This window comes from Cavia porcellus, unplaced genomic scaffold (genome assembly GCF_034190915.1).
Source record: "Cavia porcellus strain 051 isolate PalLab524CR breed Dunkin Hartley unplaced genomic scaffold, mCavPor4.1 scaffold_38, whole genome shotgun sequence".
Lineage (NCBI taxonomy): Eukaryota > Metazoa > Chordata > Mammalia > Rodentia > Caviidae > Cavia > Cavia porcellus.
Genome location: NW_026947521.1, coordinates 9,232,682 through 9,256,552, shown reverse-complemented (window position 1 = coordinate 9,256,552; position 23,871 = coordinate 9,232,682). Strand labels below are relative to the sequence as shown.

At 47.6% G+C, this 23,871-nt stretch overlaps 1 protein-coding gene across 3 annotated transcripts; it reads left to right on the top strand.

Moving 5' to 3' along the window:
• The first annotated feature begins 266 nt into the window (after positions 1 to 266).
• Adpgk (ADP dependent glucokinase) lies at positions 267 to 23,413 on the top strand. 3 transcript variants are annotated; one of them, XM_005000068.4, is made up of 7 exons: positions 267 to 581; positions 9,950 to 10,175; positions 13,786 to 13,848; positions 16,417 to 16,537; positions 19,106 to 19,302; positions 19,805 to 19,903; positions 22,094 to 23,413. In XM_005000068.4, the coding sequence occupies exons 1-7, from the start codon at positions 355 to 357 to the stop codon at positions 22,493 to 22,495; spliced, it is 1,335 nt and encodes a 444-aa protein (XP_005000125.1). In that variant the 5' UTR covers positions 267 to 354; the 3' UTR covers positions 22,496 to 23,413. The 3 variants fall into 3 exon arrangements, with proteins under 3 accessions (XP_005000125.1, XP_003462245.2, XP_005000124.1); XM_003462197.5 differs by having other exon boundaries at positions 21,944 to 23,413; XM_005000067.4 differs by having other exon boundaries at positions 21,941 to 23,413.
• Positions 23,414 to 23,871: the final 458 nt, after the last annotated feature.

The following is a 23,871-nucleotide window of genomic DNA, read 5'->3' as shown; positions in this document are numbered from 1 at the left end:
CTCTTGGCAATCGCTGGACGACTGATCAAATGTCAACGCGAGGTCTGCCGGCTCCGTCACGATCTGCCTGTTTCGTTTCAATGGGGGAAGCACTCCTGTTCCTGCCCCACTATTTTTTTAAATGCAAAGAGATGGATCAACACTTGCGTCTTTATTCTATTTCGTTCAGGGCCGCGGAACCGCGACGAAGCACTCCCGCCCCATGACGTCATCGACACGCCCACCGCCCCGCCCCCTGCGGGGCACGGCGCGCCGATGTGACGTAACGCGCGTGTCAGCGTCAGCTCGCGTGGAGCCCGGAAAAGGCGCGGACTGTGAGCTGGTACTACGCTGCGGTGCGGCGCCTCCGTACCCATGGCGCTGTGGCGCGGCTCCGCCTGTGCGGGCTTCCTGGCGCTGGCCGTGGGCTGCATCTTCCTGCTGGAGCCGGAGCTGCCGGGTTCGGCGCTGCGCTCCCTGTGGAGCTCGCTACGGCTGGGACCCGCGCCACCGGGACCACTGTCCCCCGAGAGCCGCCTAGCGGCCGCCTGGGACACCCTCATCGTGCAGCCAGCCCGGCGCTGGCGCCGTGTGGCCGTAGGGTGAGTGCCCACGGGGCCTGGATCTCTGGGCCTTCAGGGTCAGCTTTGCAGGTCGGGCGGCTGTGCGGTCGAGAGGTCGAGACCCACGGGGTTCCGGCGTCCCCGGGAGGCATAGAACGTCTGGGATGACGCTGTCATCTCTGCTGCAGGGACCCAGCAGACTGCCAGTCCACCCCTCTGGCCCCGGTTCCTTGTCACCTTTGTGGGATCAGCATACGTAATCTCTTGCGGTTCTTTTCATGCCACCGTTCTGCTCGTACTTCCTGTCCCCAGCCTTCAACCCCTGCCCCTTGGTGACTGTTCTTGGCAGAGGTGCTTCATTTTCACATTTTGACGCATTTTTTCATTTGCTTCTGAACTTTTTGAAGATGAATGGCCTCTACCTTTACCGACTTCCTTCATGTCTTCCATTTCCATTGTTTTCCATTTCCATGCTGGGATGACAAGAGTGCGCCTGGCTGGTGTGTTTGGTCAAAGCCTTTCTTCTACCTGTCCAGGGCGGAGATCACCACTCTATTGAAATTCCTGAGTTTCAAATTCAACCTTTTAGTCTGCATATTCTGCTTTCTGCAGCCTTCTACGCGTTTAACACATCCTTTTTGAAATGGTTTTCTTCCACTTAAGTGACATTGCATATTTAAGGTTCTTGCAAATCACAGTGCTCCTGTCTTTGTACTCTTTTGTAATTATTTCCTTTTCACTAACTTTTGCCCCTGTCTCGATACCACTTGACTTTCGTGGCTGATTTCAAGAGCATTGTGCAAGAGCAGACGTGGCAAATACCCTCCGACTTTGTGGGAGTGTTGGAGCCAGGAGGGATCAGACAGAGCAGTTACTTTGCAGACTGAATGAAATAAGCCATGTTCTCTAACTAGCATGATGTCTGCTTTTGAAAGCCCTCAAATGTTATCAGTACATGCATTAGTCAAGGTGCGTCTCCTTTTGCCACTTTCAAATTCAGGCTGTTTTCACTCACCTTATTAGATCAGTTACCTTCCTTGTCATTATATGAGTACACTTAACGAATACCCATCAGCTGCGTGGTTCACTTAGGTCTGTGCTAGCTTCTGAGGACACAGATACAGGGAAGCAAGGTCCCTGCCTCATTTACTAGGAAACAGATACTGTATATGTGTTATTGAAGTAATCATCTTGCTGCTAGAACAATACGACAGGCTGATGACGTCAACAATAGAGATTTATTTTCTTTCAGTTCCAGAGGCCCATAATCCAAAGTTAGGGTGCTAGTGTGTTTGGGCTTTTCGCTTTTGTTTTTGTTTTATTTTGCTCACTAGCCCATTATGACCTTGGACTTAGCAGTCCCCCTTGCCTTAGCCTCCAGAATGCTGGGATAACAGAGAGTATGCCACCCTGCCTGGCTGGTGTGTTTCTTCTATTTGCAGTCTACCAGCTTCTCAGTGGCCTTTAGTCGTGCATGTGCCCCTCCCATGTCTCTTCCTCCTACGTGGACACTGGTCCTGACCTCATTTAACCTTCCTTACTTCTGTATCCAGATATAGTCACATTGAGGGTTAGGGTTTCAAAATAGGACTTTCTGATGGGGCAAGAGGGTACCAGTGTCTGTTACGAAGTTTGAAAAGTGCTTTACTGAACTGGTGGTAAAACAAAGGTGTCATGCTGACCCAAAGAAGGGTAACAGTTCTTCCCAGAATAGGACATTAGAAAATGCCCCAGAAAGTCACTATTGCTCTGGAGTGAATCAGCCCCAAAATTTAGTAGCCTAAAACAGTAACCATTTTGTGATCTTTTGTTGTTCAGTTTTTTGTTTCTTTGTTTTTGTAGTACTGTAGATTGCTAGGCAGGTCCTCTACCACTGAGAGCTGTATCTCCAGCCCTTTTTAAAATTTTATTTTAAGACGGGATCTGGCCTAGCTGCCTGCTCAGGAGGTTGGTTTGACTCACCAGAGCTGTAGTATCCTTTAGAGAGGTTCCCTCATGTCCTGGGTCCTTGTTGACCTCGGAAGACCAGGGACAAAATATTGGTTGTTTTCTTAGCCCAGTTACCTTTTTAGGTTTGGCCCCTAAGCCTTAGTTATTGAACACCCAGAAGGTCAGTTACACCAGTATCCAAGCAGGAGCCAGAGGTTTAACTGTCTTATCTGAATATTGAGCATCTTGGCTGAGTGTGGAGATGCATGCCTGTGATCCCTGCACTCAGGAGGCTGAGGCCGAAGGATTGTTGCAGGTTCAAAACCAGCCTGGGCTACAAAGTACACTGAAGGTCAGCCTGAACTGTATAGCAAGACTCTGTCTCACAAAGACAAAGAGGGGAAAAAAAAAAAAAAAAGAACATTGAGCATCTTGAAATTCAAAACATGGCCAGAGAACTTATTTTTTTTAATCAATCATGATTGTCTTAGTCAAATTTTTGTAGAATGCTAATGTAACAGTTGTAAAGTTTTACTAGAACAGGTTTTGGGAATTTTTTGTTTGTTTGTTTGTTTTTGCTTTTGTACCAGGGATCTAACTGCTAAACTTGAGTTTGCCAGGCAGGTGCTTGTACCACTGAGCTAAACCCCTGGCCTAGAACAGTTTAAAAGATAGTATTTTAGCATAACAATTACGGTGATATATTGGAACCATTGGGGTTTTTAAAACTATATTTAGATTAGCATTTTAGTAAAAGATAACCTTTTAATCACCTTTATCCAATTATATAAACAAACTTTATCCTTGTTTTTTTTTTTGGTACTGGAGATTGAACTCATGACCTGGCGCTTAATCAGGCACGCGGTTGTGCCACTAAGTAAATCCCCAGCCCGCCTTGTTACTTTTTCAAAAACAAAGAATCTTTTTAAGTAAGAGTGTACTTATTTACAGATACACTTAATGGATAACTACTGCCCAGTCTTTAATTTTTAGACTGACATTGTGTGGATTGGATATCATGTAGGCACATTTAATCCATCCACATAGCACTCCTTTGCCCATAAACCTGAAAAAGTCCATCACAAACAACTTTAGTGTGGAGGTCATCAATATAATAAGGTATCTTTTCAAGTTCTGCGTCTTAGAAGACCCATACACTTGGAAACATCAGTGTATTTAATATATCATGATGTTAGCAGTAATTATTATCACAGCTGTGCAGGCATCTTCATATATTTAATTTTTACTCTCAAGGAAAAATTTAAATTGTTTAAAAACAGGTGTATTGTGTATAATCACATTGATAAGAATTAAAATTAGGCTATTTACAAGTTTAGGAAATAGTGTCATCACAAATTTATTACATATGTAAGTACATCCCATTTATACAGTAACAAATTGTTTGTTTAATTAACTTCAATACATATATATCAAGATTTTTTGTTTTGTTTTTTGGTGGTACTGGGGATTAACCCAAGACGTGTGCATGCAAGTCAAGAGCTCTACCACTGAACCACATTGTCAGCCCTAGATCAAGTTTTAAATGGCATGCAAACTTAAAGAGATGCCAGAATTTTTCATCATTTTACATATCTAAGGTCTAGGTATCTATTGTACAACAGAATACTTATTAGTTACTTTACATGTACTAAAGTTATATGGTCTTAACTGTCAACTTAATAGCTTAGATTCACTGTACATTTTGTTTTTATTTGTTTTATTTTAGCTTACACACACACTAAAATTGATGTATTTAATCTTCAGTGAACACCCATTCAGCGGCCTGTGATAGATACGGCTTTTAGCCCTTTTTCCAGATTTCTGCTCGTACAGTATTTTGGGAACACAGAATATTTTGATTTTTAGATGTGTCTCTAGTCCCAGATATACTGTATAAGTCAAGTCATTATCTTTTAACTATGACAGTAGTTATTCATTTAACCAGTCACAAACAGATTACTGAAAACATTTTACAAGCCAACACTTAAATAATCTAACTCTTAAAACTCAGTTTTTAGTAACCAAAAGCTTAACAGTGGAAAACAGAAGATCTTAGTAAACATAGAACCTTTTTTTAATCTGGTTTTATAAATTTAACCAAGGATATCTTAATATGTTAACCTTTATTTAATAATTTATGAAAACACATAAAATACCAATTATTTTATAAACCTTGAGCTTATAAATACTTGTAATACTTGAATTTACATTAGCAGTTGATGACTTAGATGTTATTAACATAAGCATTAATTTTATTTGTACTTATTTAACTTATACATTATTTTGGATGACTCATGAGAACCAAAACATAGTACTGTTGATGTTTTTAAGCAATATAGTTTAATGTTTTGAACCAAGAAAAAATTATTGTACATTGACAACAATAGAAAATTGTATTTCTTTTTGTTTTGGTTTTTTTCTGAGATAAGGTCTCACTATGCAGTACAGGCCGGCCTTGAACTTGCTTATGTAGCCCAAACTAGCCTTGCACTCACAGTAATCCTCCTGCTTCAGCCTCCCATTGCTGGGATTACAGGGAGGTGGTACCATGCTCAGTGATGCATACATTTTTTATGGAATATATATTATATATAGTATTTCATATATATATGAAAGCTAACACAGAAACACATGCACCTAAATCATGTATGAACTTTATGCTATGAAATTTTAAGGTCTTTATTGTAAGTTTTATGTAAAACTCAAGCTAATCCTGCAATATTTTCAGTTTGAAAACCAATACTACAAGTGGTTTTCCACGGAAAGCCCAAAAAAGCTTATAAGGGAAAAGAAAATTGTTCAGCTGAACAAAAGACTTTTTTTAAAACTGAAGAACCTGCATGTTATTTTAACTAACTATTAAAACAGATTAACAGACAAGAAAACATACATACATAATATATTGGCCATGCCCAATTACAATAATATGTTATAGCTGTAGGTTTATAACTAGAAGTAGTCATTTAGAATCCCCTGAGGGGGGCTCAGCTCTCCTTTTTCTCCATGAACCACAATAGGATTGAATACTTTAAGCTATCTGAGGACCTCTGTCAGGTAACACTGGAGACCTGCAACCAGAAGTCAGGTGTCCAGGTGCTTTTTATCTTGTTTTCTCTACCCCTAGAGCTCCCAGCCACTGTGTCTAGACTTCCTGAAACATATTAATGAGTCTAATTATGCAGAGTAATGCTGGGCATGCAGTTGCCGTGGGAAAAGCTCTGGGGAAGGGGCAAGCTTGTGGAGGAAGTTACAGTTATGCTGGGTTTCAGAGGCAGGGACGTGGGCATTTTTGCAGGGTTTCCCACAAAGCTGCAGGGTCAAATGCTGAGAGTGAAGTGAAGTATAGCATCTGGAGAGCTGGGCTACAGATAGGGAGGTGGGCAGCACTTTGTCAAAGCCCACTTAGCATCTCCAGCACTGAGGACCCCTCCTCTGTTCCACTTTGCTCTCTGCTCCCTGCACGGATCCCAGGAAGCCCTTTCCTGAGCTCCTGCCTGGCAGTCCCTCCCTGCCTGCCTTCCCAGTTTCAGCCAGATCAGCGCTCTTAAAAGGCATGCAAGCCCGAGGTTAATCTGCAACTCTGCCCCTACGCTGATTTGGCTATCAGATAAACCTGAGTTGCGTTTAGGCTCCTTCAGTCTGTGGCTCCAGCATCCCTTTCTCAGTAGAAAGCAATGTGGGTGATTCCCCGTCAGCTGCTGTTCAGACTAATGTCTGAAAAGTCTGCCCGCAGTCACCTTTCTTGGTGCTGAACCCCCATCCAGGGTGGCAGTGCCCTGCTGCTCCAGACTCTTTGATTTCCCTATGGTTTTGAACCTTTTTCAGTCATTCCAATAATTTTTTATTTTGATCTTGTTAAACTGTGGACTCCAAAAGAAAGCCGGAGGCTTTCGAGCCCATGCCCCTCAGCCCATCCCTCTGCACTCCCTTCCTATCAGTCCGAGGCAGGCTCACAGGAGCCAGGTCCCCAGCAGCCACATGGTGGCCAAGCAGCAAGATCAACCTTATCGGCAAGATGCAGACCCGATACCAGGGCATCCTGTGTGCCATCAACACTGACAGCTGCACTGTGAGGCTGGCAAAAGTGAGGTCCTTGTCACTGAAGGCTGTCCCACAGCTCACCCCGACGGAAGGTCTGGGAGTTCATCACCTTTCAGGGCTGTGATACTGAGGATCTCACTGTGTGTGAGCTCCCTAGCCCTTGCCCACACTCCCTCAGGACACAGGGCTATGCCCAGGGGTGTAGCCCAGTGATCCCAACCCCCCCAACAGCAAGAGGCAGTGGCCAGGGGACTGCATAGCAGGGAATGGCTCCAGAGGACAAAACCAGCGGACTGATGTCAAGGAAACACAATCAGGGTTTTAGAAGACTTGAATTTTGAGAGTGCAAATGCCCAGTTCAACAGAGGAGCTTGATGAAGAATTCAAGATGAAACTATTTTAAAGAGGGCAGGAGGAGGGCCAGGCTGTGGTGATTCAGAGTGATGAGACCCCTGCAGAGGAAGATCTGGGGCCCAGCTGCTGTTGAGACAAGTCCAAATTATTCTTTGACAACACCTTTTCTGAATTCAAGAGCAGTTCTTGCTGGGTGACATGGGGTGAAGACAGGAAGCTGACATGGAGACCTTGGGGATCCAGGGAGGCTCCTATGTGGCAGATTCCAAACTGGCAGGGTTTTGATACACAGCCTGGATTCCTGCTGAAGAGGCACAGGTAATGCTGGGTACATAGGGACATAAGGAGATGCTGCACAGAAGCGGGTCCCCTTGTCTGCTGAATTCAGCAAATTCTATACTACACTTACGTTGGGACTTCACCGACCATGGACATGGTCTAAGTTAGAGCCACTTGTTTGGGGGATATTCATGGTAACCTTCTCCAGGTGTCTTGTCTTACGTTCCTTTTGAGTTATTCATAGCCTAATTCTAAGGTTTTTGCAAAGATGCTCCTATGATATTGGCTTGGTCTTTACTTTGTGACTGTGTCTTTTTTGAGTTTTCACTTTGAAAGCAGAATCAGCCCTCCTTTGGCACATGTGACAGCTGGGTGCATCTCTGGAACCTTTCGGTTCCCGGTGCTGCTGGCCTGGCATGCTCCTTGCTGAGGTTGGGATCTCAGGGGGCTGGGTGTGGGAGCTAGGTGGGCTAAGAGTAACCTATGGATCGTGTTGTGTGACGTTGTGACTCAGGGTTGGGACAGGCAGAATGCAGGTGGCCTCAGGAGTTGTGGAAGGGATGTACCAGCTAACTGTCCCGTGGAGCCTGGTTCTGTCCATAGGCACTGAGGCTGTCTGACCACGCTGGTCAGTGCTGGACTCTGGAGACCACGCCAGCAGACTTATCCATTGGAAATGAGCCAGAGTTTTTTTTTTGTTTGTTTGTTTTGTTTTATTTTTTCTTGGCAAGGTTCAGTGGACTTTATTTCCTCTTGACTAAATAGTGTGGTTTTGTTTTAAGATGAGTGGAAGGAGAGTGAGAAACACAAAGCTGTTGCATGAATCAATGGGTCAGACCTCCAAATATAGGCCTGCATCCTCTGACGGGGTTATTTTATTTAAAATTCCAAATTCCTTTAAGTAGCTTAAAAAAAAAAAAAAAAAAAAGCTTTCAGTTCCGTACTGATTAAACTGCTGTAAAAGTTTGGGTTTGTTTTTAATATGACTTTATGGTTGCAAACTAAAACGTAGCATGGGGTTGCTGTGTTGGAGAAATGAAAATTGTGTGGAAACCTTTTGGGGAGCGAGGAGCTAAATACAAAAATAAGCTACCAAGTGGACTGGAGATGTAGCTCATGGTACAGTGCTTGCCTGCGTAGTCAGGGCCCTGGGTTCAGTACCCAGTACCAAGCGGTAGAAAGGTAATTTTCCTTTGTAAGACTGTCTTTCTGCCCCAGTATTCCTAATGAAGTGAGGGGTAAAAATGTTTCCTCTGGTAATTGCATTTTTATTTTAACTTAAAACTAGTTCCACTGAGATTTATTTTTTTGTGTTGCCAAACATGGTGAACTTGGTTCCTTTTGTTTTCTGTGTGAATTTTGCAAACTGATTTTCCCCCTTCTCCTCTTGAAGAGCCAAATGTTGAAGATTTTAGCACATCTAGAGAAGTGGATAGTTTTTAGTTTTTGGAGCAGCAACATAAAAGTAACCCATGCTTGTAAAAACTAGAAAAGGGTCTAGTTAGAATTCTTTCTCTATCTCAATTGCATTCCTATTCTCAATGTGACTAGGTATATTAATTTCCAAACCAAGAGCCTTTGGAAAAGGACTAGATGGGAAACATTGTAAGCATGTGTTCTATGCTAAAATCCAGCCCCTTGGGCTTCTTTATTAATGAACTGTAACTCTGCCTCCCAGCCACCTCCCAGCTGCCTCTTGGGTAGCCTGCTGGGACCCTGTTCTTCTCAGAGGCCAGGAGCTAGCTGCCTATGGGGTTATCACCACAGTAGCAGAGTGACTTCTGTGGGCAGAGGTAAAGGTAACCAGTGGTGGGGACTCTTCCATCTAGCTGCGTTTGTTTAGCCTCTCAGTTTAAAGGAGGGCTGATGGTAGCAGAGAAACAGAACTTGATACAAGCACAAATCGCAGGTGATTCTTTAGTGACAGCTGTCGCTGTTCACTGTGGAGTTGGCCAAGTGCCACTGAGCTGCTGCTTTCTTATCAGAGTTTTAAGGTTCTGACTTGGGTGGGTCCTGGGGACGCCTGTCTACTGCTCAGCTGCTGCGAGCTCCACTCCACGAGGGTTCAAACATTGAGTGTCTGGGGCATCTTCCCACTGTCCTCTTCCATGGAGGGAACGTAGCTGATACTTAGCTTTTGGCCAGAATGACTGTTCAGCTTACTTTGCCTCAATTTCTAAATATACATTCATTCACTTCGTCTTCATAGCAGCTCTGCAAGTCGGGTGCTCCTATCAGGCTCATTTTAGACACAGGAAAACTAAGACTCAGGAATTAAAATGACTTGCCCAAGTCACACATCCAAAAAGTTTGACTCTGCAGCATTTTGTCAGAAATGCTACACTTTTTGTGGTCTGTTTTTTGAGACAAGGTCTCTGTGTGTAGTTCAGACTGGCCTTGAACTTACTATGTATCCCAGGAATTACAGGTGTGTGCACTGTGCCCAGCTCACCATATAATTTTGACCGGCTGTAAATTCCTCATGAGGCCCAGGCTCACAGTGATCCTCCTACCTCAGCCTCCTTAGTGCTGGGATTACAAAGGAGCATCACCGTGCCTGGCCAGAACGCTAAGTCTTTGTCACCATGATAGTGTCATCATGAAATGCTAGGCACCTATCTTTTCCCTTTGTAACTAGGAAAGTTCTGCAAACCCCTTAAGAGTCCCGTGCTCCGACCCTAATTGTATCTGCATAAAGTCATGTTTCTTCGCATGCGCTCTTTGTTTCTGGTGTGTTTGGTGTGGCTCTTCGAGGCTTCTCCCTACTCCCACAATCTTTCACTTGTGTGCTCCTCCCCCAACAGAGTCAATGCGTGTGTTGATGTGGTGCTCTCGGGAGTGAAGCTCCTGCAGGCCCTGGGCCTGAGTCCCAGGAGTGGGCGGGACCATGCCATTCTGCGCTCCAGGAATGACCTGGAAGAAGCCTTCGTCCACTTCATGCGACAAGGAGCAGCTGCTGAGCGCTTCTTCAGTGACGGGGAAACCTTTCATGACATTGCCCACGTCGCGTCTGAGCTGCCTGGAGCCCAGGTATGTCTGCCACCCGCAGGGAATAGGAATAGGTGGCAAAGGAGGCCTTGTTTGTCATTCTCCAGACAGCTTTTCCATAATGTGCCCTGCACGGTGATTATGGGAAATCCAATTCTGTGGTGTTACACCTTTTTTGTAAAACTGTATGTGATGTCTTCTTAACTCTGCCATTTCTAGTCAGTTTAATTCAGACAGCAACATTAAGCATATTTACTGAAACTTTGGTTTTGGCAAACTCTGTATCTCCTTTGATGGTGCCTGCCTGTCATCCCAGCGCTGGGGAAGCAGAGGTAAAAGGATTGTGGCAGGTTCAAGGGCAGTGTGGAATGTATACAGTGCCCTTTCAAAAGCCTCAGTAAAGTTCCCCATTTCTTCATGACGCCCAGGGAGCTGTAGACTCTTAACCTGCTGGACTTGTAGCACTTGCTTGTGATGACTTACAGTTGCCTTAATGTGGCAAGTCCTCTAGATCAGCCTTTGTGTGGGAAAGGGCAGGGTAGGGCCTTGTCATTCTCTGCTGGCCCAAGCACATGAGCAGGTTTGTGAGCAGGGCTCTGGTTGCCTTGTGGAATGGCCGGTACTGTGGCCAAGGCTGTCCTGGGCGGCAAGGACATTCAGCAGCCCTCCAGCCCTTTTCCCCAGCCGTGATGTCACTGCCCAGCATACCCTGTCTCTGGATAGAACAGGGGAGAGGAACAGAATCTGCCCTGGTTGGTGGACGGGCCACGCAGACTCCTGTGTGCGCTGTTGGAGGCCAGCTCAGAAGGTACTGGAGGGGAACCAGAATCCACCTGTCCAGCAGGCTCCAGGCTCTAGGGACTCTGCCGTAGCATCCTGAGAACCCCTGGAGTGTAGGGTGGAGCTGCCTAGGGGCGATGGGAGGGATATCAGCAGTCCTTAGCTCCCCTGCTAGATATAAACACGCCCTGGAGCCTAGATGGTCCAGGCACTTCCTGTAGGCTCACTGAGGCACAGCACTGTGGACTGGGTGAAATGCCTTTTATTCAGCTGCCTAGCTGCTCCTGTGGCCCCAGCCGCTGTATACTGCCAGATGTTCTTGGCTCCTAGCTGCTGATCTCAACAGCAACCCTGGGCCACTTAGCCCCCAGAGCCTGCGGGGTTTACTTCGTATGCCAGAGGCCACAGTAGTGTCCACATGTGCCTGTCTGGCCTTGGCTGTGTCAGGTGTTTTCACCGGCCAGCATCGTCATGGGTTATATCAGTTGTATACGCCGAACAAGGAGGTGCGCTTGCACTGAAATCTTGCTGATTTGGACTTAGTATCTACTGGCAGTCACCTCCCCCCAGCTTGAACCACATGCAACCATTTTAAGCTTCATTTTTCATAGAGCTGGGTAGAAACCCAGCTGTGGCTCTTCTGTGTCTCCCAGCATGCCCCTGCTGCCACTCCGGCTCCTCCTCCTGCCACTGCTGCATATGCCCCCAGCCTTCTTTGAGCTGACTTTCTGTTGGTTGGTTAAGCATTCCCACCTCAGCTTCTGTCTATCCCTAGTTGTGTTTTTATTTATTTTTTTTAATTTTATTTAAATTTTGAGGCAAGGTCTCACTTTGTAGTTCAGGCTGGCCTTGAACTTACTACATAGCCCGGGTTGGCCTTGAACTCTAGGCAATCCTTCTTTGTCAGCCTCCTTAGGCTTGGGATTATGGGTATGTCCCACCACGCCTGGCTAACAGGAGGGAGTCTTGATAGTGGGGACACGATGTGTCTGCTGGGCAGAATCTCTGTGATCGTGGTATTGCTTTCCTTTCTCAGATTCTCCTTTGTTTCATAATGAAATTAAAATTCTGCAGGAACCTTGTCATTTCTTAACATTCATAAAATCCCACAGTGTGTTAGTATACTATCTACTATCTACATTGCAGTTTGATACTTTTTCAAACGCCCTTAAGCAAAGGCAGGTGACCTGATAAATGACAGTCAGTGACCATTATAGGAAAAATCTGGTGTACATTTTGCAGCTGTCTTCATATTTCCCCCGAGAGCTTTTGGTAAATTTGTCTAGTCATCATAGTTAAATCATATAGCTTGCCACGTTAAGGGCCGAATCTCAGCCTTGCTATCATAGAACATTACTTATTTGTCTATAGAAAGATGCCCTTGTTCCACCTGACCCAGGAGGCTGTCTGTCAACCCCTGGGGGGAGGGTGCTGCCTTGTCTGTGCCCGCTCCTGGGTAAGGACTGGGAGGTGGTGTTTGCCCAGGCTTATTTTAGAATCCACAGTAACCTTGCTGCCTGCTGTAGGTCCCCAGAGCACTGCCCCCCCTCCCCCAACAACTGAACAGCAGGGTGCTTAGAGCCCTTTCCCCTTGAGGATTCTCTCCACTGAAAGCCTATGCATTTCCCAGCACATCAGCACTGTTTCTTCCTTTCTTCAAATGCATCAGACAGCGCCTGCTCCAAGGAGCCAGTCACCAATCCAAACAGAGGTCAAGAGCTCCAGCAAAGAAGGAGTAATTAGAGGCTTGTTTGGTTAGGGGTTCAGCAGGGACCATCTTCCTGCCTGAAAAGGGTGCTGTAGTAGCCAAGAGGTAGTGGGGAGGAGAGAGAAAGCAGCTGCACCTGGTGTGAGGAGGGGGTGTCCTGGGGTGGGCTGTAAGTGTGGTAAGCAGGAAGAGGCCTGGGCCAGGTGTGGAGGTGCCAGGAGATAGAAATAGAAAGAAAATCTTGAGTCCAGTGAAGAAAGGCCTTGTGAGGCCTCATTTTTAAGCAGGTACAGTCGCATGCATCTATAATCCTAGAAGGCTAAGGCAAGAAATGGCCACAAGTTGGAGGCCAATTTGGGCTGCATAGCAAGACCTTATTTCAAAAAAAATTTTAAAAGATATTTGAGCTGGGATGTAGTCTCATTGTAGAGCATGTGCCTAGCATGTGCAAGGTTCGATTTGATCCACAGAGAGTTTATCTGTTGAATGATTTTCAGGAGAGTAACCAGTTGTACACTCAATTTGGAAGATGAGACCTGACCCTCCCTTTCATTCTTTCTCTACTCTTCTGGTTGCCTGGAAGCTCCGCCAGATGTGGTCTGCAGAGAAGGGATCCTACTGATTTCCTACTTAGCATATTTCTTTTGTTTCTTTTTTTTTTTTTTTTTTTCTGACTTTTTGAGACAGGTCTTGCTATATAGTCCAGGCTGGCCTTGAACTCATTTTGTAGTCCAGGCTGGCCTCAAACTTGAAGTGATCCTCCTGCCTCAGCCTCCTGAGTTCTGGGATTATAGGCATGCACCACCACAGCTGGTCTTTTCTTCACCTTATGACTCAGTGCTTGCTTCTGTGTCTTACTAATGTCCCGATAAAAATGAAAAAGACAAAAAAAAACAAAACAAAACAAAAAAAAAACCTTAGGGGCTAGGGGATTTAACTCAGCGGCATAAGCACTTGCCTTGCAAGCAGGCGGTCGTGAGTTCGATCCCTGGTACAGATAAAAATGAAAAAGACAAAAAAAAAAAAAAAACCAACTAATGTCTGTGTCCTTTGTTGAAAGTCACCTCCAAATTATTTTTAGGGGGGAAATGGACTGTACCATTAAAAAGCCTGGCTAATGAAATTGTTGAAATTATCGGCTAATAGGCTTGAACTATTTTACAGCACTATGTAGGAGGAAATGCAGCTTTAATTGGACAGAAATTTGCAGCCAACTCAGACTTGAAGGTAAGTTACATTCCCTGATTAAAATCTGCACCTTTTGTGTTTTAATAATGTTAGAAGCAAAATTGAATATTTGTTTGCTTTAGTTTCTGGATCACCTGCTGAATGGTTCCCTGTCAGGAAGTAGCATGGGGTTAGCAGGAGGCGGACAGAAGAGCACTTTGTGACTGTCCCTTGTGTGTGTCTGACACTGAATGACCCTTGCAGCAGCCTGTTAGGCCACTGGGCACTGTAGGTGGCACTGTTGCTGTCCTGCCTTGAGGTGCAGAGACATTGGTCAGAGCTGGTAGGACTGGGGACCTGGCTCTGGCCAGCTGTGGGCTGATGGGCACAGGGTGAGTTTACAGCCAGTGTGTTGGTGACCCTGGATCCCTGGGGTGGAGACGAGAGCCAGTCTGAGTGGAATTAAAGCTGACTGCTACTTTGGAGATAAAAACTGAGTGAGCCAGTGGGGGCAAACCAGTGGCACGCGTGCAGCAACAGATATACAAAGCCCTCTATTAGCAGAGGAGCCACCTCACACCCACAGCCAAGCATGGGTAACAGCGTTTTCCTAAAGTAAAATCTCAGGGTTCGGGTTTAATTGCAGTGTTGGCATTTGGTGATAAGTAAGCGGGTTTCAAGTTGGAGTCTGGGCACCAGCCTAAATTACAAAGCAAGGCCTTGTCTCTTAAAAAAAAGAAGAAAATATAAACCAAGGATTTAGGTTTACTAAGGTAACCATTTCTACATGTTTTTGTTTTTTGAGATAAGTCTCACTTACCCTATGTAATTCAGACTGCTGTTGAACTTACTGTGTAGCCTAGGCTGGCCTTCAACTCACAGCAAGTGATCCTCCTGCCACAGCCTCCCAAGTGCAGGCACTGCAGGTGTGCACCACCATGCCAACCCTGATATGTGTTGTTAATCCTCGTTTGCACTCTTAGCCTATATTGACACTCTTATTTTGAAATGTTGTATTGTAAAAATTAAATATTTCAAACAAAAGGAAAAGAGAGAAAAGAAAGTAGTGGGGGGAGGATTTTCAGAAAAGGGAGAGGGGTGTGTTTTTACCCTGATGCTGGGATGTCTTAATTAGGTTTCTGTAGGGACCAAAGCAGTTCACAAGCAGGTGGCTCATTAGCATGAAAAATGCTCTCTGAAGTCCCTGGGTAGGCACATAGGACCTGAATACTAGTGACTGTTTCTGGGACTTCTGTTTCAGTCCTCTCCTAGACCCTCATTAATTAGGGAGTTTGAGTCCTGGCCCTGGTCCTGAGGGACACAGAAGCAGCAGCTTCTTACTGAGACTTCAGGGTAGCAGCTAAGGTGAAATAGCTTCTAGGAGTGGCCAGGGAGAGAGCCAGCTTGGAGCTGAAGAGCGAGTTTGGAAAGGAACTCGTTGATTTTCCTGGCCGGAGGTCTGTGTAGTCCCTGTAATGGTTAAGTAAAGAAGGGTGCTTGATCTCACAGAGTAGTCATCTGGTGACCTAGAAGCGCACATCTGTGCCTATCAGATTCAGAAAGCTGTTTCCATCGGGCAGCTGAGGAAAGCAGCAGCTCAGGACTGCTGCCTACACCAGGTGTCTTGGTCATTTTCCCACCTGTGACTGATTTGGGCTCTGGTTTCCGTCAGTAGTCAGCTGGCTCTAAGGTGACACAGGATGACAGAGGATCCTGGCAGAAAAAAAGGCACTCACTCCATGATGGTCAGAAAGCAGAGAGATAGGAGTGGGGACAAGAACACACCTTTCAGGGCCCCACCGCCAGCCAGGCCCTGTGGTCAGCCAGGCCCCACCTCCTTGCAGCAGGTTGAGCCGGAAACTCATTCATGGGTGAATCCACTGAGGGGTATGATGCCCATTATCCAGCCTACTTCCACATCCGAGAGGATCTGGGGACAGTTGAGATCTAAACGGTAACATGGGGTGTGAAGAAAAAGATACTATAGTAATAAAATAGAATGTCCTTGGACTGCCTGTGCTGTTATAGTAACAAATACCATTAACTGGGTGATTTAAATAGTTCTGGAGCCTGGAAATCTAAAACTGAGATTACATCAAGGTTAGTTTCTGGTAAGGGTTCTTTTCCTGGCAGGCATCACCTTGTCACAATGGTTGCCTTGGCCTTTCCCTGGGGTGTGTGTGTGTGTGTGTGTGTGCGCGAGAGAGAAAGAGAGAGAAAGAAAGTGTGTGTGAGAGAGAGAGATATCTTTCTCCCTTTCTTAGGACCACACTCAATCTTTAAATTTCCTAAAAGCTCCATCTCCAGATACCATTAGAGTGGAGGAGAGTCAGTGTGTAAATTCCAGGGGACAGTAACATTCTGCAACAGGGAGCATGGACCACAGCCCTTGCATTAGTACCGACTGTCTCTTTGGTCTTGTGTTCTCCCCTTTCCGAGTACTTGTGGCCATGCCCTCCAGACACCCCTTTGTTGCACATCTCTAAACCAAAAGCTTTTGACATGAAACTGGACTCCAGCAATTTTGTAATGAACAGAACTGGCCCAAAGGTAGTTGACCAGCTACTCTTCAGACTCTGGGGAAAGGCAGATTTCCTGGTACACTTACTTCCTACTGCTCATCTGCAGGTTCTCCTTTGTGGTCCAGTTGGTCCAAAGCTCCACGAGCTTCTTGATGACAATGTATTTGTCCCACCAGAGTCACTGCAGGAAGTGGATGAGTTCCACCTCATTCTGGAGTATCAGGCAGGTAAGGGAGGTGTGGAGCTGCCACGAGAGGGGGGTTTTGTGTGCTCAGCCTGGAGGTGACTGCCAGACACTGATCCTTGCGAGTTTGCAGGATCCTGTTTGCTTCCGGCCTGCTCCTCTCAGAGCTGCTGTTGCCACAGGGAGAGGCTTGGAAGCTTTACAACCCTGATGAAAACTCAGGAAACAGAGCTGGCCTGAACCTATGGAAAATTAGGCTGCAGAAAAGCAGACGTCTTGCATAAAAGGAAATGTGTGAAATGTACATTTATAAAGTTGTCCTTTATGATTTCAGAAAAGAGCCAGGCAAGGTAGTGTTTGTTTAACACTGCCCTGGGCTTCTCTGGCCTAGTTCCCCACGCTGTTAATGACTGGTTCCAGGTCTCTGGTGAGCATTCTTGGGATGCTTTATTTTTGCCTTGGACTGTGAACAGGAACGTCTTGTATTTAACATCACTAATGTTATTTTCCATTACGTATATTCCAATGTTTATAAACCCAGTGCCTTCACCCCAGCCCTCCCCAGTAGATTCTCTGTTTCAAAGACCAGGAGTCTGATTTCTGCAAGACTCTACAAATGTCCTTCTTGCTTTATCTTCCCCCTGCTGTGAACTCAGAGTCTTGAGTTTCTGATTCAGCACATTATTAATTTGTGTTAAAGTGTACACCATACAAACAGAATAATTGATAACCTGATACTTGTGGGTGAACTGCTTCCAGATGCGATGATTAAGAGAAGCTCACCTGCCGAAATAAGTAACTGTCATGTCAGGTGGGAAAGTGGAGCAGCTTGAAAGTGATACCGTTTTGCAGTGCAGAAATGAACTGTGGTTTGCTTCCATTTCTCCTTTGGGTGCTCTTAGCACATGGGAATTCAGGACAGGCAGGGTTTGCCCATCAGAGGCTGAAGGCTGTTCATACTGCACAGCACATGAAGGCTGAGCTCTTCTGCTGAAGCTCTGCCTCCTGGGAAATAGGAGCGCTGGTTTCCTTCCCCCTGTGTGTGGCAGTGAGGTGAGGGTTGGGCCCTGTGAGCGAGCAGCTGGATGAGCCTTCTTGCCTCTTTCTGCCGCGTGCCTCAGCATCCATAGCATGAGCCAGCTACCTTTGCGGTTTTTGGTTTCTTCGCTTCCCATGATGATTGCCCAATGGAGAGGCATGTGTCTTCAAGAAGAATTTGCTGCTGTAGTTTTGTTTTTGTTTATTTGAGACAGAGTCTCTCTATTCCAGGCTGGCCAAGAACTCACTATGTAGGTTAGGCTGGCCTCAACTTCACAGGGATCCTCCTGCGTCAGCCCTCCAGGTGCTGGGATTACAGGCGTGCCCACTACACCCAACTTTTTCACTGTGGGATTTGTAAGCTGGCCCCTTTCTGGATTTATAAACCTTGCATTCAGATTTTCTTCACTGTGTCCTGGCTTTCTTTGTACAAGACAGTAGGCTTTCATTAGGCTTTAGGCAAGGTGACATTTTTATGGGGGCGCATAGTCTGGTGGCAGCAGCTTTAGGTGAGCTCTTTTACATCACTCTGTCCCCAGCCTCTCTGACTTGGAGAGGTGCTTTCAAACAGGCTTTGTCAACTTGTTTCTGTGCCTCCCACAGCTCACCCCAGAAGCAGCTTGCTCACAGGCTGGGGCTGGGGACGCAGGCAGTGGCTACCCAGGTCTCACTGACCAAGCCAAGGGAAGGGCAGGATGCTAAACTGAGAGGAGAGGCTGCGCAGCAGTGCTCACAAAGCCCTGTGGGCAGAGGGCACTGTTCTGGGACAGGTTCCAACCTACTTGTTTCTCGGGCGACTCCAGTCCTGACTCCAGTCCTGCCTCCAGTAGATCCAGTGAGCAGCTCACTGTGGCCCCTCTTGAACTTGCCTTGTGGAAACCTGTTGATTTCCACCTGTCTCTCCTTGAAGCAGTCAGCCCTTCTTGGAGGTTGTGTAGCGCATTCCCCTGGCCTTGTGGGCTGCGTTTCCATGTCTTGCTGTGGCGAGGGGACCCACGTGTGCACTTTCCCATCGCACTGTCCTGTCCAATTGAGAGCTGTGGGGTTCAGAGTGCACAGCTCTGTTCATTGTTGTCACAGTTGTTGAGGTCCTCAGTCTGTGCCATTTGTGCCTTTGCTGGCCATTCACGCAGCTGTTGCCAATGCCAATGAGTTCGGAAGGATGGAAGCAGAAAATGCTATGGGCTGCATCCTCAGCTTGGGGCCCTTGAATGAATCAGTGTGTGCCAAGCGCCTCCCGGGTGCCACGGGGCCTGGGAAGGAAGCAGCCAGGCTGTCTGGGAAAGGCTGAGCATTTGAGGAGGCAGCCTTGGCTCTGGGCTTGGCAGCTGGAAATCACCAGGGACAATGTGAAGGCATCCTGCCCAGATTCCAACTAAATAGGAGTGCCATGGGGGACTGTGTTTCCACAGAGGCATTGTCACCCATGGGGGTGTGATTGGGGTGTGATGGTGTTCTCTGCCTGAGAGCTCGGCAGACTGCAGGGCTGCCTGCTCAGAACCATGGCTCCCTTCTGCTGCGATACTGAACACCTCTTCCTTTTCTTCCCATTGTGTTGACCGGGCTCTTGAAGGGGAGGAGTGGGGCCAGTTTAAAGCCCCCCATGCCAACCGCTTCATCTTCTCCCATGACATCTCCAATGGGGCCATGAACGCGCTGGAGGTATTCATGTCTAGCCTGGAGGAGTTCCAGCCTGACCTGGTGGTCCTCTCTGGCTTGCACATGATGGAGGGACAGAGCAGCGACATCCAGAGGAAGAGGCTCTTGGAGGTAATGACACCATCGGGGACTCTCAGGCTCCTACCTCATCCTCTATGACTTGGTCTGCCATAGGTTCCATTTCTCGGGGGAGGGAGGACAGCATCTCGGCCATGCCTCTGCCTCCTGCAAGCTGCAGGCACTGTGGTGTGTGTCTTCTATGTTACCTGTCCCATCGAGCTGCACTGTGGGGCCTGCACATCTGTCCAGCAGTTGGAGCAGCTGCTCAGTAGACCACAGGATGGGCCAGCAGCTCATACAGTTACAGCCGTTTGTTCAGCCTCTGACCCTGTGACCCGATGGTTCTCTGCAGAGTGTGCTTCCCTGCTGGGAAAGTGTCTGTGGCCTGCAGGTAGAGGACCTGCAGGTAGAGCACCTGCAGTTCTTGCAACTCAATGAGGATGCCGAGAAGGCAGTCATGAGGGGCCCCAGACCGTTCAGGACCTCCCCTTTTCTTCCTTCCTGTCTAGCTTTCTCCTATCCTGATGGCAGTCCTGTCCTCTTCCCTTTGTAGGTTGTCACTTCCATTGCTGACATCCCCACGGGGGTTCCAGTTCACCTAGAGCTGGCCAGCATGACAAACAGGGAGCTCATGAGCAGCATCATGCAGCAGGTAACCCCACTGGCCCGGCTCTGGCCGGCTGGCAAGGCCTGAATGGCTCCCTGAGGTGTGGGTATTGTGCCTCCAGACTGAGGGCCCAAGGGAGCCAGACAAGGCCCTACACCTGTCCCGAGCATGGAAGTGCAGCTGAGTGTGGGGCTGTGGGTCACATTCCTTCTTCTGGAATGGGGAGGTTGAGGTGAATGGCAGAACTCAAACAGGAAATCAAAAGCCCAGCTGAGTTGCCTTCACTTAAATCTTAGGGAGCAGAGAGTCAGGAAACTTCGGGTAACCGTGTGTGGCTCACAAGTGGGTACCCTGCCTCTGCACAGCAGCATGTTTGGGACGAATCTGAGTGGAGCACAGGATACCAGTGCTAGCACACCAGCTCTGCTCACCCACGTTATGACTCAGTTTACCTCTCCTTTCACTGTTATTTAACCTATTCACTGGCAACGTATGGCTCAAAAAACAAAGGTTAAAAAAACAGAAAAGATGCCCACTGGAGTCTCCCTCCTCCCCCTCATCTGCCCTTCTCCCTCCGGTACCCACCCATGGCCTCCTTACCAGCTGCATCTGGCTCTCTCCAGTTAATCTTGATGTGGATAAGAAACTGTAGGAACGTGTCCTTTCCACATGTGCCTCTGTACCTGGAGAGCATGCTCACCACCCTCACCAGCAGAGCCGCAGAGGGCTTCCCCCATGGCGAGCAGGTGTGGATGTTGCCCGTACTGTTTGCCCTGGGCCTCCCGGGGGAGTATTTTGGATGTCACTTCCTTTGCCTTCCACAGGGTGCTGCAGGGAATACTTTTGACATTGTTCTGGTTCACCTGTAGGTGAGCACAGACGTAGGGCCTGGTCTCAGAAGCCGAAGCACTGAGTGGAAGCCTAAGCGTTGGGGATTACACTCTCTAGGGAGCTCAGCAGTTCCCGTCCCACTGGCAAAACTGCCTGGCACTGGTGTCCTCATAGCCCTGCCCTGGAATGGGCCCAACATTTGTATGGGGGCAGAACACAGAATGTATTTGTGTTCATTGGCAGGTGAAAAATGGCAGTTTTGGTTTTGTTAAGTTTACTGGTGCAGCTCAGGCCTGCTACTGATCACTCTCAGTGCAGGGACACTGGGGCAGGATGCATCTTGATTCCTCTTTTTTCCCCCATCCCCTCCCCTCTACCCCTCCCCCCTCATTTGCAAAGCTTTGTTTCCATTTATCCTCTTTTTTATTGTTTTTTTCTTTTCCGCTTTCCCCCTGGCTAGTTTCCCTTTCTTTTGTGCCATTTCTTCCTGTTTCCCAATGCCTATTACACGTTTTGGTCCTTGGGTGTGGTACACTCAAGGTTTCTCACACCAGAGAAACAATGTGATATTTACACATGTGGCTGGTTTTTGCTTTGTCTCTTTTTTGCAGTGCTGGGGTACTGGGAGTTGAACTCAGGGCCTTGGACATGCTAAAGCAAGCGCTCTACCACTGAGCTGTATGCCTAGTTCACCCCCCCACACACCTTATTTGAAACCGATTTTATTTTGGGGGACAGTTTTTCCCCACAGGGTTGAGGGTTGAGACTGCAGAGCGGCCTCTGCCTGCTGTCAACACCTGTCACCATCACTGGGGAGGGCACCTTATCACCAGCAGCCCCACCCTGGCCTGTCCTTATCACTCGGTGTCCCCAACTGACCCTTGGGTTCATTTTCAGTGTTTCTCAGTGTAGTTCATATTTCTTTTTTGAGGCTAAGCATCTTCACTTTTTACAAATGAGCCATGGTTATTTCGTTGTCTTTGGAACTCTCCCTACCCTTTCTGAGAGTCCACCATGGGCAGGGGCTGAACCTGGCTGTCATGGAGGACACGCAGAACCCTCTGCCCTTTCTTACCAAGCCCTAGGTGTGAAACAGTATTGCCACAGCCTTGCAGTGAGCCCAGAGGTGGCTGTGGTGAGAGGCAGATTGAGGAACGATGCCCGCTGTCCCTGTCCAGTGGTCAGCGGCTGTGTCCTGAGCTCTCAGATGGGGGTGACCACCAGTGAGAGACCTGTCCTTGTTTCTGTTAGCAGGTCTTTCCTGCAGTGACTTCCCTAGGGCTGAACGAACAGGAGCTGCTGTTCCTCAGCCAGGCAGCGTCGGGACCTCACGCCTCGCTGCGTTCTTGGAATGGTGTTCCCGATGTGGGCATGGTCAGTGACATCCTCTTCTGGATCCTGCAGGAACACGGGAGGAGCAAAGGCCGAGCCTCGGACCTCACCAGAATCCATTTTCACACTCTAGTCTACCACATTCTGGCCACAGTGGACGGGCACTGGGCCAACCAGCTGGCAGCCGTGGCGGCTGGAGCGCGTGTGGCCGGGACCCAGGCCTGTGCTACCGAAACCATTGATGCCAGCCGCGTGTCTCTGAGGGCACCCCGAGAGTTCACAACTTCCCATTCGGAGGGGGGCTCTAGGGTTGTGCTAAACCCAAACAAGCCTGTGGCTGAGTGGCACCGTGGGGGTGTGTCCTTCTACTTCACACCGGTGCTAGTGTGCAAGGACCCAGTTCGAACCGTGGGCCTTGGGGATGCCATCTCAGCTGAAGGCCTCTTCTACTCAGAGGTCCCCTCTCTGGCCTAGGAGGGCAGTGGGGAATCCTGTCAGGCTGAGCACTGGCCAACCAAGGGACTGCAGGAGGCAGGCAGCTTGGAAAACAGGATCCAGGGTCAAGTCCAGACCTAACTGGAAGACAGCCAAAGAAACAGCCGCAGCTTCCGCTGTGCAGATACATTCCAGCCTGCAGGCAGGCCCGTCGGAGCATGTCGGGTTTGAACCAAGATTTAGCTCTTTCTTACTAAGACTGGGATTTCGTTTATGTTGTATGTTGTAGGAGTGAAAGCTTCAATTCCCAAATCTCCACCTTTGCAGTGTCACCCAGTATTTTAAGCCAAACTTCTTCTCCTGGGAGAGCTGTCAGGCAGAGAAAGTACCCTGCACACTGGGAAGCACTCGGTACCTCCCCAGTGCACAAGGCTTCCACTGAACAGGATAGCGACAATATTTAGTGAGCACACCTCTGTGGTCTTTTGCTCTCAGACCTAGGTCATGGCCATAAGTACAGAGAGGACAGTCCCTCCCTCCCATGCTTTGATGCAGAAGAAACAGGACCTCTGTGGAGCCTCCGAGCTGGTCACCTTGCAGGTGTCTATAAGTCTGAGTGCCACTTCGAGCTGAGGGATGGGACTTTCCTGCTTCGGCTCCCTGGATCAGAGGCTGCTGAGTCTCCCCACCCAGCTTGGCTGTGCTTTCTGCAACAGAAGCCTGATACCACATCTTTCTGAGCCTCGAAGGAGTTTGCTTTTACAACTGGAACGTACATCTGTGTGTAACAGACCATGTATGTTTCACTGTTTCAGCTTGTCATTGATGCACCCATTAAAGTTTGACCTCAAAAGAGCTCTGGGATCATGAATAACTGTCATGGTATATATTTATTTTTTTAAAAGTCAAGACTTCTGTGTGCTTTTAAAAATATTAAAAACAATGTACATTTCACAACTCCTAAGTCTGCCTGTAATTATTTTTTTGCACCTCACTCTGCTCTTGTGACTGCTGTGTCACTGATCTTCTTTGTCACTGGGTCAGGCTGTCCCTCATACTGAGCCTGCTGAGCAGGCCAGTCCCCTGAGGGTAAGGGTGATTGAGGCCACCAGGATGCAGTAGCTGAATTGAAGCTGGGCAGGAACCCAGCAGGTTCAAAGCACACTGAGCTGTGGTTTGTTCAGAGGGCAACATGGCCGTGGCAGTTAGTAATGGTTTGGTGGCAGGCCAGGCTTGTGGAGGGCCACACAGCAGCTCCTGGAATGTGACAGCTACCTCAGGCTTTTTATTTATGACTTTCGTTCTGCACAGGATGAAAAAATTTGATTTCTCTTTTTCCAGAGAAAATTAAACCTAGAGAATAGCACACCTTGCCTTTAAAAGTAAGTAACTCAATGAGGAAAACCCTGGTTATC

Excerpts from the sequence above, each read along its gene's own strand:
- Adpgk (XM_005000067.4), top strand. The coding sequence starts at position 355 with ATGGCGCTGTGGCGCGGCTCCGCCTGTGCGGGCTTCCTGGCGCTGGCC. Across the intron at positions 582-9,949 it reads TGGCGCCGTGTGGCCGTAGG|AGTCAATGCGTGTGTTGATG; the intron begins GTGAGTGCCCAC and ends CTCCCCCAACAG. Across the intron at positions 19,303-19,804 it reads AGAGGAAGAGGCTCTTGGAG|GTTGTCACTTCCATTGCTGA; the intron begins GTAATGACACCA and ends TTCCCTTTGTAG.